Source organism: Mustelus asterias, chromosome 10, assembly GCF_964213995.1.
Source record: "Mustelus asterias chromosome 10, sMusAst1.hap1.1, whole genome shotgun sequence".
Classification (NCBI taxonomy): domain Eukaryota; kingdom Metazoa; phylum Chordata; class Chondrichthyes; order Carcharhiniformes; family Triakidae; genus Mustelus; species Mustelus asterias.
Genome location: NC_135810.1, coordinates 85,376,869 through 85,392,853, shown reverse-complemented (window position 1 = coordinate 85,392,853; position 15,985 = coordinate 85,376,869). Strand labels below are relative to the sequence as shown.

Sequence of the window (15,985 nt, the reverse complement as noted above, 5' to 3'; positions counted from 1 at the left end):
CCATTGATCCCTTTAGCCCCAAGAGCAATATCCAATTTCTTCTTGTAATCACACAACATTTTGGTCTCAACTACTTTCTGTGGTAGTGAATTCCATAATTCACCACTCTCTGGATGAAGAAATTTTTCCTCACCTCCGTTCTAAAAGGTTTACCCCTTATCCTCAAACTATGACCCCTAGTTCTGGACTCCCCCACCATTGGGAACATTCTTTCTGAATCTACCCTGTCTAACCCCGTTCGAATTTTATAAGTTTCTATGAGATCCCCTCTCACTTTTCTAAACTCCAATAAATACAATCCTAACCAACTTAGTCTCTTCTCATATGACAGACCTTCCATCCCAGGTATCAGCCTGTACTCCCTCTATGGCGAGGACATCCTTCCTCAGATAAGGATACCAAAATTGCACTCAATACTCCAGGTGTAGCCTTACCATTGCCCTATACAATTGCAGTCAAACATTTCTATTTGTGTCATCAAATTATCTTGCTATGAAGTTCAACAGACCATTTGCCTTCTTTACTGCCTGCTGTGTGTACTTATTTTCAGCGACTGATGCACGAGGAAGCCAAGGTTTCACTAAGTATCCACCTCTCTCAATTTACACCCATTCAAGTAATAATCTGTCTTCCTATTATTGCTGCAAAGTGGATAACCTAACATTTATGCATATTAAACTGTATCTGCCATGCTGATGCACACACATTCAACTTGTCCAAATCACACTGAAGCATCTCTGCATCCTTCTCACAGTTCACCCTCCCACCCAACTTTGTATCATCTGCAAATTTGAAGATAATACATTTAGTTCACATTAGAAATTATTTGGGAAAAGGGAACAGCTGGGGTCCTAGCACAGATCTCTGCGGTACCCCACTGGTCACTGCCTGCCATTAAGAAAAATCATATTGCATGCAATTCTAGTCACCACACTATCAGAAAGACGTGAAAGCTTTGGAGAGAATGCAAAGAAGGTTCACCAGGTAATTGCCTGGTCTCGAGGCTGTTGACTATGAGGAGAGGTTGAATAGACTGGGATTGTTTGCACTGGAAAGATGGAGGCTGAGGGGAGGCCTGATTGAGGTCGACAAAATTATGAGACGCATAGTCAGGTTGGATAGTCAAAGGCTTTTTCCCAGGGTGGAAGTGTCAATTACAAGGGGGCAAGTTTCAAGGTGAGAGGGGGAAAGTTTAAGGGAGATGTGGTTATAAAGTTCCTCCTAATTCTGTTTCTCTCTGCACAAATACCACCTGGCCTTTTGAGTGTTCCCAGTAATTTCTGTTTTTACTTTTGTTTCTATGATCATTTCCTCTTGTCTTACGCCATCATAATTTTTGTCATTTTATTACTCCGACCCTCCACCCTTTTGTTTCTTTCCTGCCTTTTACCTGGTTTTGTATCTGTTAAAAAGCTATTCAGCCGTAATGATTTCCAGTGTTGCTGGAATGCCATTGACATTAACTCTGTTTCTTTCTCTACTAATACTGTTTGATCTATTGAATGCCCCGGAATTTTCTGTTTTGATTTTTGGATCATCCAGAGTAGAATCAAGTGCAAGTGCTTATATTATTTTATTAAATTGACTTTTATTCAGTTGATCCTTCATATCAAAATTTAAAAATAACAGCAATTATTCAATGATAGTTAAATATTGCAGATGCCATTTAATTGGTGTTAATGAATAAAAGTATTGGTTTCAAATTTCTTGTTATGCAGCACTTGTTAAGTTCTGATCTAAAACCTGGCATGTGAATGTAAACTTTACCCTTCGTTTCAGGTGCATCTGAACTACAACCAAACAGGAGACTAATTTAGAGCCAATAACTTTAAAGAACTTATGAGAAATACATTTCTATTCCATGATCTTCAATTTGCAGAAAAAGTGTAAACTAATCTATCAGTTAGACTCATCGAAGTTTAGGTACAATTACCAAATTGGTAATGTTATCCCAAAAATAAATTGTTTGAGATTTACAAAAATTCTTACATACTTGAAATATTTTTTCAGATTTCCCTTCTTTACGAGGTGTTATGAAAGATGAGAGTAAAGTGGTTATGGTTTTAAGTTTATTTATTAGTGTCACAAATAAGCTTACATTAACACTGCAATGAAGTCACTGTGAAAATTTCCTAGTCGCCACACTCTAGCACTTGTTCAAGTACACTGAGGGAGAATTTAGCACGGCCAATATACCTAACCAGCACGTCTTTTGGACTGTGGGAGGAAACCAGAGCACCCGGAGGAAACCCACGCAGACACAGGGAGAACGTGCAAACTCCGCACAGACAGTGATCCAAACTGGGAATCGAACCCAGGTCCCTGGCGCTGTGAGGCAGCAATGCTAACCACTGTGCCACCGTGCCACCCCTGGTCTGCATTATGACAGAATTGTATACTTTACAAGAACAAAAAAGGTCATGAATCTTGGGCACAAATATATTTTGTGAGGTATCAAATGCTTTCTGATCTGAGGACATTCTAAAAGTGCCACCTGTTGGTTAGAAATAATCCACCAGAGTTAGAGGATAATTTGTGCTTACCGACATCAAGTAACTGTTAGGGTCTGGAGTTCACTGACTGAGAATGTGGTGGAGGAAAATTCAGTCGGCACTTTCAAAAAGAAATTGGATAAGCTTCTGAAGAAAGTCTTGCAATGTTGCAGGAAAAGGGTGAGGGAGTTGGATTAGGTAAATTGTTCTTGCAGACATCCAGCATGAAGATGATAGGCCGAATGGCCGCCCTGTGTTTTACCATTTTGTATGATTCTTTTATTTTCCACATTTTGACAAAGGGGATGCTAATGGTTTACTTTACTGAAATTATGTATCCAACTTTATTCTGAAACTTTGAGCCACCCAACCAAAGGGAAACAATTCAAGATTGGGAGGGTAGAAGCTACATTCCACCTAATGGTGCATTTTGATCCAGATAATTTTCTATTTATTTATGTGACATATATGTATATTATATATGTACCGATGCCACAGGGTTCTGCTAATGGCTAATATAGATATTGCTGCTAATCGTGAGGACTCACAGAACTGGAAGGTGCTAAGTTATTCGAGTATTGTCGAGGCTGCACCTACCAAGGTAAACCCTGAGTATTCCATCATATGCCTGACTTGAATTTTGTAGATGGTGGACAGGCTTTGAAGTGCTGGAATGTGAATCACTCATCAGGATGTGTTGAGTCTTTGCCCTGCTCTTGCAGGACTCATAGGGCTGGGTCAAGTCAAACTTCCATTCAAGTACTAGGTTCTGAGATGCTGATAGTGAAGGATTTTATGATGATGGTGCTATTGAAAGTAAAGGAAAGATGGCTAGGTTTTTTACCTCTTGGAGATTAACATTACCTGGTAACTGCTGCTTGGTACTTATCAGCCCAAGTCTAGATGTTGTCCAGGTCCCACTGTAGGTTGCCATGGGTTGCTGCATTATCAGGTGAGCGTCAATGGAGTTGAACACCAGTTGAACTGCCAGTGAATAGTCCTACTCCAGACCTTAAGATGGGGGAAAGGTAATTGATGAAGCAACTGACAAAGATTGTTCCATTAGTGCTGCCTTGAGGAACCATAAAACAATGCTCAGATTGTGAATTTTTGGTCCAAATCGGATTCTGAGGTTTGGTAACCACTGTTTGACTAACAAGGCAAAAATCTATACAAAGCCACTCATTTATCTTGCATCATTTCTTCTGCAGATTAAGGAGAAATGATGCAAAATAAAGAAATCCGTTGCATTTAATATTTTGAACCACATTGGCTTTTTGAACTATGATTGTTTCAGGAAATGTCCTGACCCATTTTGTTTTTCTTTATTCTTTCATGGGATGTGGATGTCACCGGCTAGACCAGCATTTGTGGCTCATCCCGAATGGCCCTTGAACTGAGCGTCCTGCTGGGCCATTTAAGAAGGCAGTTAAGAGTCAACCATATTTTAGTGGGTATGGAGTCACATGTAGACTAGACCATGTAAAATGGCAGATTTCCTTCCCTAAAAGACATTAGTGAACTAGATGGGTTTTTATGGCAATCAATGATAGTTTCATGGTCACCACTACTGAGATTAGTTTTATTTAATTCCAGATTTATTAACCAAATTCAAATTCCACCAGCTGCTGTGGTGGGATTTGAACCCATGTCCTCAGAACATTAGCCTGGGCCTTTGGATTACTGTCCCAATGATATTAGCGCTATGCCACCATCTCCCTACTATATCCTGTAGTTAATTAAGCAGGTGGATTTCAGTGCAAGTAAGTCTGAAATCATGGGCGCGATTTTACCTGAAAAATTCGAAGTGCTGTAAAAGTATGAAAACCGCAGTAAATCAATCTGGTTTTTTTCAGCAAATTTGGCACTGCAACTTCCCACACTCTGTCAATAAGTAAGGTGAGGAGTCTAACAACACCAGGTTAAAGTCCAACAGGTTTATTTGGTAGCAAAAGCCACTAGCTTTCGGAGCGCTGCTCCTTCGTCAGGTGAGTGGGAGATCTGCTCATAAACAGCAAACAGGGCATATAAAGACACAAACTCAATTTACAGAGTAATGAATAATGATTGGAATACAAGTCTTTACAGCTAATCAAGTCTTAAAGGTACAGACAATGTGAGTGGAGAGAGCATTAGGACAGGTTAAAGAGATGTGTATTGTCTCCAGACAGGACAGCCAGTGAGACTTTGCAATTCCAGGCAAGTTGTGGGGGTTACAGATAGTGTGACATGAACCTAAGATCCCGGTTGAGGCCGTCCTCATGTGTGCGGAACCTGGCTATCAGTCTCTGCTCAGCGTCTCTGCGCTGTCGTGTGTCGTGAAGGCCGCCTTGGAGAATGCTTACCCGAATATCAGAGGCCGAATACAGCAGAAAGATTTGCGCCAGTAAGGGGGGTGGGGGGGGGGGGGTGGTTGGAGCCCGCTGGTGAAGCCAGCTTCAGAGTGCTCACAATGCCATTCACAATTGCACCTGATGTCCCAGTGCACTTGGACACCTCCTGCCACCATCGCCTCCCAACCCCATGAATGTCGGACGTTCCCCTGACGTCCCATTTTTGGCAGCAGTGTAAACTCCCACACAGCAACATGGGTTGCCAGCATCAGGAGCCGCCCGATGAGTCTCCCATCATGACCCCCTCCGCAGTCCCACCCCCACGTGACCCCCCATTTGCCAATCACCCCTGGTCTACCAATCACTCCCCCTGCAGAGCTTCCCCTCACATAGCCCCTCTGAGAGCTCCCTCATTGCATACCCCCCTGCAGAGCTCCCCCCTTGCCAATCACCCTCCCATGCAGAGACTCCCCCCTTGACGATCAACCCTTTTGCATACCCCTGTTATAGCCCCACTCCCACTCAGGTCCATCCCCACTCAGGCTCCACCCCATTGGCACAGCCCCAACATAGTTATGGTGCCTGGTGGGCACAGCCAGGGTCTGAGGTGGGCACAGCTAGCTGGCTTGCCCACGATCGCACAGGGGATTCAATGGCCTCCGATCCTCCTGCTGGTGGAGACCAGGTGTGATTCGTGTCAGCGAGACCTCCTAGTGACGAGGGGAGAATCATCTATATTTAAAGTTTATTTATTAGTGTCGCAAGTAGGCTTGCATTAACACTGCAATAAAGTTACTGTGAAAATCCCCTAGTCACCACATTCCAGCGCCTGTTCGGGTACACTGAGGGAGAATTTAGCATGGCCGATGCACCTAACCAGCACATCTTTCAGACTGTGGGAAAAGTCGGAGCACCTGGAGTACACCCATGCAGACATGGAGAGAACGTGCAGTCTCCACGCAGACAATGATTTGATTTGATTTATTATTGTCACATGTAATTAACGTACAGTGAAAAGTATTGTTTCTTGCACGCTATACAGACAAACGCATACCGTTCATAGAGAAGGAAATGAGAGAGTGCAGAATGTAGTGTTACAGTCATAGCTAGAGTGTAGAGAAAGATCAACTTAATGGAAGATAAGTCCATTCAAAAATCTGACAGCAGCAGGGAAGAAGCTGTTCTTGAGTTGGTTAGTACGTGACCTCAGACTTTTGAATCTTATTCCCGAAAGAAGAAGGTGGAAGAGAGAATGTCTGGAGTGCATGGGATCCTTAATTATGCTGGCTGCTTTGCCGAGGCAGCGGGAAGTGTAGACAGAGTCAATGGACGGGAGGCTGGTTTGCGTGATGAATTGGGCTACATTCACGACCATTTGTAGTTCCTTGTGGTCTTGGGCAGAGCAGGAGCCATACCAAGCTGTGATGCAACCAGAAAGAATGGTGCATCTGTAAACGTTGGTGAGAGTCGTAACTGACATACCAAATTTCCTTAGTCTTCTGAGAAGTTGGTGGGCTTCTTAACTATAGTGTCGGCATAGGGGGACCAGGACAGGTTGTTGGTGATCTGGACACCTAAAATCTTGACCCTTTCTACTTCATCCCCATTGATGTAGACAGAGGCATGTTCTCCTTTATGCTTCCTGAAGTTGATGACAATCTCCTTCATTTTGTTGACATTGAGGGAGAGATTATTGTTGCCGTACCAGTTCACCAGATTCTCTGTCTCATTCCTGTACTCTGTCTCATCATTGTTTGAGATCCGACCCACTACGGTGGTGTTGTCATCAAACGGAAAAATCGAATTGGAGGAGAATTTGGCCACACAGTCATAGGTGTATAAGGAGTATAGTAGGGGGCTGAGGACACAGCCTTGTGGGGTACTGGTGTAGAGGATGATCTTGGAGGAGGTGTTGTTGCCTATCCTTACTGATTGTGCTCTGTGAGTTAGGAAGTTCAGGATCCAGTTGCAGTGGGAGGGGTGGGGCGGGGGGAGGGGAGGGGGGGGGGTGCTGGTGCCGAGCCCCAGACCACGGAGTTTGGAGATGAGTTTTGTGGGAATAATGGTATTGAAGACTGAGCTATATTCAATAATTAGGAGTCTGACATAGGTATCCTTGTTATCTAGGTATTCCAGGGTTGAGTGCAGGGCCAGGGAGATGGCGTCTGCTGTGGACCTGACCCAGTTCGGGAATCGAACCTGGGTCCCTGGCACTGTGAGGCTGCAGTACACTGTGCCACCATGCTGCCTTTCTGGGCATGAAGCCAAAACAGGGCCGGGAAATCATGTGTGGCATAAACCTGGTTCACGCCAGATTTTTGGCCACTTCCTGGCTTGCAATGCCGATTAACCGGCATGGAGGGCTGGTAAGATTGCGCCCCATATATTTTGCATCTAAACAAGTAGATTAATTTTTTTAAATTGTGAAAGGCTAGGGACTGTGGAACTCCAAAGAGGTTTGGGGTCCATGTACACAGATCATTAAGATGCCATTGTCAGATACAAAACATAGATAAAAAGGGGAATGGAACTTTATAACAAGAGAGAGCTAGAATATGAAATATAAGGGCAAGAGGTTTTGCTACTTTTATGTAAAGATATGGTTAGACCACTTCTGTCACACAGTGCACAGTGTGGCTTCCACACCAGTGTAACATTGGCTTTGGACTGAGTGCAGTGTAGATTTACCAGAATGTTACCAGGTATTCAAGGGTTAAGACATGAGACGAGATTGTGTGAACTGGGCTGTTATTCCCTAGAAGTGGGAAGTTAATGGATAATTGGATTGAAGTTTTAGGATTTTGGAAATAGTTGCTAAGGTAGAGAGAAACTTTTCCGGTGGTGGGGGTATTGAGAACAAGGACACAAAGTCTTAAAATCAGAGCCAAGCCGTTTTGGAGAGAAAGTAGGAAGTATTTCAACATCCAAAGGATAGTAGAAATGTGAAACTCCTCTGACAAAAAACAATAGATGTGAACTCAATTAGTAAGTTTAAATCTGAAGACGATAGGTTTATTTTTGTCAAGGGAATTAAGGGATATGGAAGCAAGGCTATTAAATAGAGTTAGGATAGCAATCAGACGTAATGGCCAGGATTGTCCAGCCACTCACGCTGGCAGGATTCTCTGGTTCGGCTGCAGTGAACTGAGATTTGGCTGAGTATCAAATTCTCCGTCCTCGCTCACCGTGGTGGCACGATGTGAACGGCCAGAAAATCCCAGCCAATGGTTGGAATTCTCCGACCTCACCTGTGACTGGGATTCTCCAGTCCCGCTGTCATTAGCATCGAATGGCGGAACGGATTTGAGGAGCTGGCTGACCTACTCCTGTCATCCTGTGTGGTCAGGGCTTTTTTGTAGGCCTGGCCAGAATTGTAATTTATTAGTTGTAGGAAGGAGATGGGGAGAGGGTCTGCCTCGTTTCTATAGCATTATTCACATCTCAGTGGCCCTGGAAGGGGAGTGCAACGTTCACTGATATACACAAGGCCTTCTAAGTTTTGATTTTTTAAATTACTGTCACAAGTAGGCTTACATTAACACTGCAATGAAGTTACTGTGAAAATACCCTAGTTGCCACACTCTGGCGCCTCTTCCGTTACACTGAGGGAGAACTTAACATGGCCAATACACCTAACCAGCACGTCTTTCGGAGTGTGGGAGGAAACCGGAGCACCCGGAGGAAACCTACGCAGATAACATGCTGACTCCGCACAGGCAGTGACCCAAACCGGGAATTGAACCCTGGTCCCTGGCACTGTGAGACAACAGTGCTAACCACTGTGCCACGGTACACTGACTGGATATTGAGTGTATTTTAAATATTTACCTTATATATGTTTAATTATTTGCTTTTTCCTGATCCTCTAATTGGCCATGTTTATTCTGACCTGTTGTTGATTAGCTTCATGGAGTCCTACACTTGCATTTGCCATATTAGTTTTATGGTCCATCAAAATAGGCCCAATCAGACAGATTTTGACTTGGAGCAGCCTGCAATTTCCTTCATCAGCAAATCCCCTGCAATTTAAGGCAGCCCTTGTGCAGTCTCTCACCATTGCGTCATTCAGGTGAGTCGCTATAAAAAGGGTTAGGTGGCAGCGATAAATCACGGAGCAGCTCACCAGGGGGAGGGAAGCATCCGAAACACATATCGGAGCGGTTTACTCCAAGGAGTCGCAAATTGGAGGCTTACTTATCGACAGAAAGCCGGTGAGATGTCTCTCTGAAACTCTGAGTAGTAACTATTTAAAGTGAGCGAGAGAGGGTGCATTAAGTTTTTGTGGCGACTTGGGCTTTCGGTTAGAGTGAGACTTTTATTGAAGCAGGTTTTTGTAAGTAATTGAGAATGTCTGTCTGTGCGCAAGAATCACTTTGATTTCTTTTGAGGGTTTTAAAAATTCACACAACTTTTCAATCCCTATCTGAAATATTTGATTTTGAACACTAGTCACTTACTAAGAATCAGGAGACAGATTAATGAAATATGGATTTCACAATTCGGGAGGGGGAAACAGTAACCAGTTTGTTACTGGTTCCTGTATTTTTCCTATTTCGGGTTTGATTTAACTTCTCGAAATTGAGCTCTCCAAATCCGGTATATCCACTTGCGAACTGCTGTTCGGTTTTGGTGCCTGCATTTGGTAAGACTTGCTGGATACAATGTGACAGCGTTAAACCTAATTAAGTTTTCTATTAACCACGGGATTAGTCCAATTGCTTGTCAAATGGGAGAAAACGAGATGCTAATGCTGACTTGTTTTCTAAATTCGTGGGCTGGTAGTAAAGGCGCTAAAATCTACATCACCAGAAATCAACGATTTTGGGTTCTTAATCGATCTCGACAAAACCTTGGGAGTTTGGGATTGTTGTGCAAATAGTTGGTCTGTTTGTCCCTCAGAACAATGGCTCTGTCTAAACTTAGAAACCCGCAGACTTTGACCTTAAATGGTTTTAGCTCTGCACCATGTCTTAAATGTTTAACAATCTTCAGTCGATTAAAGCGAAACATGTGGTCAGTAAATGTTTTATCTACTTGTGGCAAATTAGAACGGAGAATCTCGTGTGACCTGGGCTGTGTGCTCTGTACCGCCTCCTGTTCACTAACCACTGCTTTGGATGTCTTTGTGTAAACCAGTCCCATTTCCGCCCACTAACCGGATCCTAAAGTGCATTCAGCCCATCGAGTCTGCAGCGACTCCGGGAGAGCATCTTGCCCACCCTGCAACGCCCCCTTCTCTCTTCTCCCCCCCCCCCCCCCCCCAAAAAAAAAACATCTGGCGACACGAGAGGAGTTTAGCATAGCCAATCCATCTAACCTGCACATCTTTGGTCGGGGGAGGAAACTCTCTCCAACATGGGGTGATCGTGCAAACTCCCCAGTCACCCAAGGCTGGGTCTGTGGTGCTGAGGCAGCAGTGCTGCCTTGTGTAGATGGACAAAATGAGTGCATTGCAGATGACATGAGTAACAAAAGGTTGAGGATGGGATTCTGTAGATCAGTGGTTGCCAAACTTTTTTCACTGGGCCCCACTTTGGGAATAAAAGTTTGTTTGTGCCACACTGAATTTTTTATTAAATACATTCAAAAACTAGCAGTGCCTGATTCATAACATAGAACGCAACTAATTTATAATATGATCATGGGACATCCAGAAAGTATAAAACAATCACTTTGGAAAAATACCTAATCCATGTTTAAATGTTTCTTTGATTGTCCTTGAATCTTCCCACCACACTTGCCATCCTCTCTTGCTGCACCAGTGTGGCGCTCCGCACCCTTTGGAACCACTGCTGTAGATGAAGCACTTGAAACGCACAGCATATAATAGAGCTGGAAAATTTAGATGGTGCTTAACAACTGGTGCACGATAGGCTGAAGGGACACTTTCTGGACTGTAACTTTGACTCCACCCAACACATGCCATACTTGGTTTCCTTCCACAGTCTGAAAAATGCACTGGTTGGGTGAATTGGCTATTTTAAATTCTCTCCCTCAATGTACCTGAATAGGTGTCGGAGTGTGGCGACTAGGATTTTCACAATAACTACTTTGCCGTGTTAATGTAAGCCTACTTGTGACTAAACTTTATTTCCCACCTGGAGGAGTTCGGTGGGAGGGAAGTTGACTTATCCTTGACAGTATCATAACCGCTCATACAAATCTTCAAATTGTACTTAATCCTCAAATGACTTTGGTTCTCTTTTTCAGGTTGGAACTGAATCTGGAAGATGAACTGGGGGCAGCTGCACCTTATCCTGGGAGGTGTGAACAGACACTCCACCAGCATCGGGAAAATCTGGCTCTCTGTAATCTTTGTTTTCCGGATCATGATCCTGGTGGTGGCGGCGGAGAGTGTTTGGGGAGATGAACAGTCAGACTTTGTGTGCAACACCCTGCAGCCCGGCTGCAAGAACGTGTGCTACGACCATTTCTTCCCCATGTCTCACATCAGGCTGTGGTGCCTGCAGGTGATCTTCATCTCCACCCCAGCTCTGCTGGTCTCGCTGCACGTCGCCTACAGACAGCACGAAGAGAAGAAGTGCCTGGAAAAGCGGCAGGGCGTGGTGAGGAAGGAGGAGCTGGAGGCCCTGAGGAAGCGGAAGATGCGGATAGTCGGCGCTTTCTGGTGGACCTATGTGATCAGCATTGTGTTCCGAATCCTCTTTGAGACGGCTTTCACCTACATGCTGTATTTCCTGTACGGGGGCTTTCGGATGACCCGTCTGGTGAAGTGTAACTCCTCTCCCTGCCCCAACACTGTGGACTGCTTCATCTCCAGACCCACCGAGAAGACGGTCTTCATCGTTTTCATGACGGTGGTGTCCGGGGTCTGTGTGCTGCTCAATGTGGCCGAGCTGTTTTACTTGCTGGTCAAGGCGTGTGTGAGGCAGTCTCGCCGGAGACATCACCCCAGCCACCAGGCCAGGAGCAGAGAGAAGGAGCAGAATGAGATGAATGAACTCCTGTCCATTGATGCCAAACACCAGAAAGTGGCCTTGGAATTGCACAAAGCGTCTTGAGTTGAGACCCCCCCCCCCCCCCCCCCAGCAGAGTTGTGACTTGGTCCCAATGTGAATGTAATGTGCGACATTGAATATTTAACCTGGGGAAATGTACCACACTCCAGTTTAATATGGCCCCCCATTTTATGTACCCAGTAGTCTGTACCCGGCACTTGAGTTTTAAATACCAGGCAGATACTCCAAGCGCACAATTTGCACTATTTTTGACCACATTTACCAATGTTGTATTGTCACTACACTGGTGCAATATTTAAATATACCAGTGATGGACTGTGAAACCAGCAGCTAATCTATTGGATTTTTCTCATCTCCGTGTGGATATCACTGCCGGCGGATTAACAATCCACCTCTAACTCCACGTGTTTAAATAGTTTAATTGTTGCCACTTCTGGTTGGATTCAGCTGTGGAGATGCCGGCGTTGGACTGGGGTAAACACAGTAAGAAGTTTAACAACACCAGGTTAAAGTCCAACAGGTTTATTTGGTAGCAAAAGCCACACAAGCTTTCGAAGCTCTAAGCCCCTTCAGGTGAGTGGGAATTCTGTTCACAAACTTTTAAATACCAGGCAGATACTCCAAGCGCACAATTTGCACTATTTTTGACCACATTTACCATGTTGTATTGTCACTACACTGGTGCAATATTTAAATATACCAGTGATGGACTGTGAAACCAGCAGCTAATCTATTGGATTTTTCTCATCTCCGTGTGGATATCACACGTGTTTGTGAACAGAATTCCCACTCACCTGAAGAAGGGGCTTAGAGCTTCGAAAGCTTGTGTGGCTTTTGCTACCAAATAAACCTGTTGGACTTTAACCTGGTGTTGTTAAACTTCTTACTGGATTCAGCTGCTCAGTGTCGCTCCTGTAATGAAGGATCTTACCCACAGGGTGGCGCGCGCTCCTACCAATTCGGTATTTTTCTGTAGTTTTTTTATAAAAAGCAATAAAATTGTTCTACATTTATTATTTGACCGTTCTGTTATCTCGCTTTCTAAATTTCCAGGTGCCGAAGGGTGGATATTTTTGACTACTTTCCAAAACTTGTGTGGATAAGCCAAATAGCCAGCTTCTCTTGGAAGCACAGCGGGGAACTCATTTTAAAGCAGCAATCCCTCACTACATTTGTTCCAAGCTGGAGTATCACTTTCAAAAGTGTACCATTGACCAAGGCAACTGCAAGGTCTATTTGACTCATCTTAGTCAAACTTAATTAAGCCATTTTAGTTGCAGTAATGTAACCATGGGCTATAACACCTGATCTTGTTGCTAAATCCATAGCATAAATCAACACTAAATATCCACCATGTCTTGGTATTTGCTGCTTCTACTGCCCTGAAACTTGATTCATGTAGTGCTCTGTACTTGCCTGCAGGTATATTGACTCACTTATTGCCCTGAAGATGCCAGATAAAGCTGGCTATTTATCCCTTGAGCATATTCCACTATCCATATCATAGCTGTCTTGATCGCTAATGTAAACCTGAATGCCTTTTTGACATTCAATTAACCTGGCTTCTAATGAGATTCCATTTTATCTTGGCTAAAAATGTGCTTTAACTTAATCATCCCAACTGTCCACCGAAGAATATTTCCTGCAGAGACTTGCAGCATAGCTAAGGAGCTGTTTTTGGCCCCTGACTGGCCAGCAATCATTTTGTAGTCCTCTAGGTTATGACATCAGATGTGGGTGTCTCTGGCTATACTGGTGGTGAGCTGCCTTGAACCATTGCAGTCTACATTCCTACAGTGATAAAGGAACAACTATCTAGTTAAGCTGGAGTGCTGCTTTGAGCAAAATGTGCAGGTGGTGATATTATCATGCATCTGTTGCTCTTTCCTTCCAGGTCGGAGGTGATGGGTTTGAAGTACTGCAGTACATCTTGGTGCTGATGCCACTCCATGGTGGTGGATGATGCCAATCAAGCTAGCTTCATCCTGGATGGTGTCAAGCTTCTGTGTTGGAGCTGCACTCATCCAAGCAAGTGGACTAGTGCCTTGTAGATGGTAGACATGCTTTGGTGACAAGAGATGCATTACATACCCCCAGCCTTCTGATCTGTGCCTTGTGGTCAACAGTAACCCCTCTGGGATGTTGATGAATATCCAGTTTTTTCAAATGCAATTAAGGGTTTCCTGTCCCTCCAGGCAATGAATTTCAGATTTTCACTAACCTTGGATGAAAAATTACACTTGACTCTCTATCCTTTCAGCAGTTCTTCCTATCTAGGCCCTCTATTGTGGTAGAGGGAAGAGACAATCCCATCCTGTTCAATCTTTTAAGGTTTCCTAATCATGCAATATCTTCCCACAATTCTAAGAATTGTTTGAAGGAACAATATATGAGATGGTTAAGATTTTGGAGGAATAGCTTCCCTAAATTGAAACTGCTGCTGCCTTGAAGGGCATTGGCAAATGTGGAATTTGAGGGGATGGATCAAGCTACTTTCTATAGAGTATCCATGACCTACCCAATCAACAGGCCTGTTTAAGGTCAGGTGATAGAGTATATGATATTATTACTGGTGGGGAAACATGGGCAATGCTAATTACAAAGTACCATTGCCAGCCTGCTGTAGACTGAAGTAAACTCCAGTAGGCAGAGGGAACGCTTCCCTATAGATTTCATGTTCCCATGAGAGCAGAAAGGAGCATTTTGTTTAAAAGTAGGTGGGAATATTAATAGCATTTGTACTAACCAGATCTTGCAAGTCACGTATCACTATTTTGGATAATCTAGTTTAATTTTTCTGCCCCCCCCACCTTAAATCTGTACCCCTTGGTTATTAATCCTTCTTTTGGGGGGGGTCCTTCTTATCCAGCCTATTTCGCTCATACTTTTGTATTTCTGCCCTACCGCCTTTAAGGAAAACAACTCCAGCCCAGGCAATATCCTAGTGAATCTCCTCTGCACCCTTTCCAGTACAACCATAGCCTATAGTGTGGCAACCAGAACTGCACGCACTATTCTAGCTGTGACCTAAAGAGCATTTTATACAGCTCCATCATAACCGCTCTGCTCTTGCATTCCATGCCTCGGCTAATAAAGGCTCTGTGAAGTGAGGGTTACAGAGATGAATGCTAATGACCGGAAAATTAAGCACCTATGCCTTGGAGATGAAAGCTGATGGTTTGTATTTGCAGGCGCTGGCATAACAATGCAGAAAATCTTGAAACATTGCAAATGGTTATGGCTGCTGTTTTAAAAATGGTGGCAGCTCCTGTGCTCCCATCACCCTACACATCCCTGGCACTTGAGTCACCCCAATGCTGTGTCTTTGTTAATTAGTCAGCTGCTTCTGCCCCAAATGGCAATACTGTTGACTTTCAGGTCTACTGCTGGGATCCACAACACTGACTTTAAATTCCATCCCAAAGTCTGTGTTCCACAAGCATTTATTCCAAGTGCTCGCTCTCCCTCTTGCATATACTGGATAGATTATTCTATGTTGCTAGGTCCTATTCTAAGTCTTCAAAATTACCATTGTTATCCACATTTATCTTGAACACACCCTAGACCCCTTGAATTACCACCCTATCTCTAACCTTATTCTCACAATGATTCTTGCATGTTATTGCCTTTCAGATCCCAGTCCACCTCTTTGACAACTCCCTGTTTAATTACTTTCCATCAGGATTTCTGCAGATCTCTTGTTACCAAAATGTTCCAAACTAATGTTATGACCAACAGCCCAGGTGCAAGCATACTAGGTTACCCCTTATTGTCCTTGATCTCTCTGAATCCTTTGATCCAGTCAACCATGTGATTATCCTCTAAGATCTATTTTGTCCTGCTCCATGGAATTGGCCTTGATTGTTTCTGCTTCTACCTATCCTAACCAGACCATCTTTATCAATGGCTTCTCTTCCTACCTCTCCACCATCGGCTGTAGTCACCAAAGAACTATCCTTGGCCCTTGCCCTTCAGTTGAATGCTGCCCCTTGGCAACATCATTCAAAGGTATAAGGTCAACTTCCACATGCATGTCAATGATTTGGCTATTTACAGCTCTACTTTTCTCACTCCCTTCATGACTTCTGTGTTTCCAGGACTCAGTCTGACATCCAGTCTTGTGTGAGTTATAATTCCACTAACTAAGCATGCAATTTCTTCCTTCCCAGCTGCTGTCTTG

At 43.9% G+C, this 15,985-nt stretch overlaps 1 protein-coding gene across 2 annotated transcripts in view; it reads left to right on the top strand.

Moving 5' to 3' along the window:
* The window catches only part of gjb8 (gap junction protein beta 8), a 34,398-nt gene extending 22,551 nt beyond the window's left edge, over positions 1 to 11,847 (top strand). Inside the window, exons 1-2 of one of the 2 annotated variants that reach the window (XM_078222833.1) lie at positions 9,429 to 9,467; positions 11,036 to 11,847. In XM_078222833.1, coding sequence (XP_078078959.1) covers positions 11,056 to 11,847 — 792 coding nt within the window. In that variant the 5' untranslated portion in view covers positions 9,429 to 9,467; positions 11,036 to 11,055. Of the gene's footprint in view, positions 1 to 9,428; positions 9,468 to 11,035 lie in introns of those variants that run through there. The other variant, XM_078222834.1, reaches the window with a different exon arrangement.
* Positions 11,848 to 15,985: the final 4,138 nt, after the last annotated feature.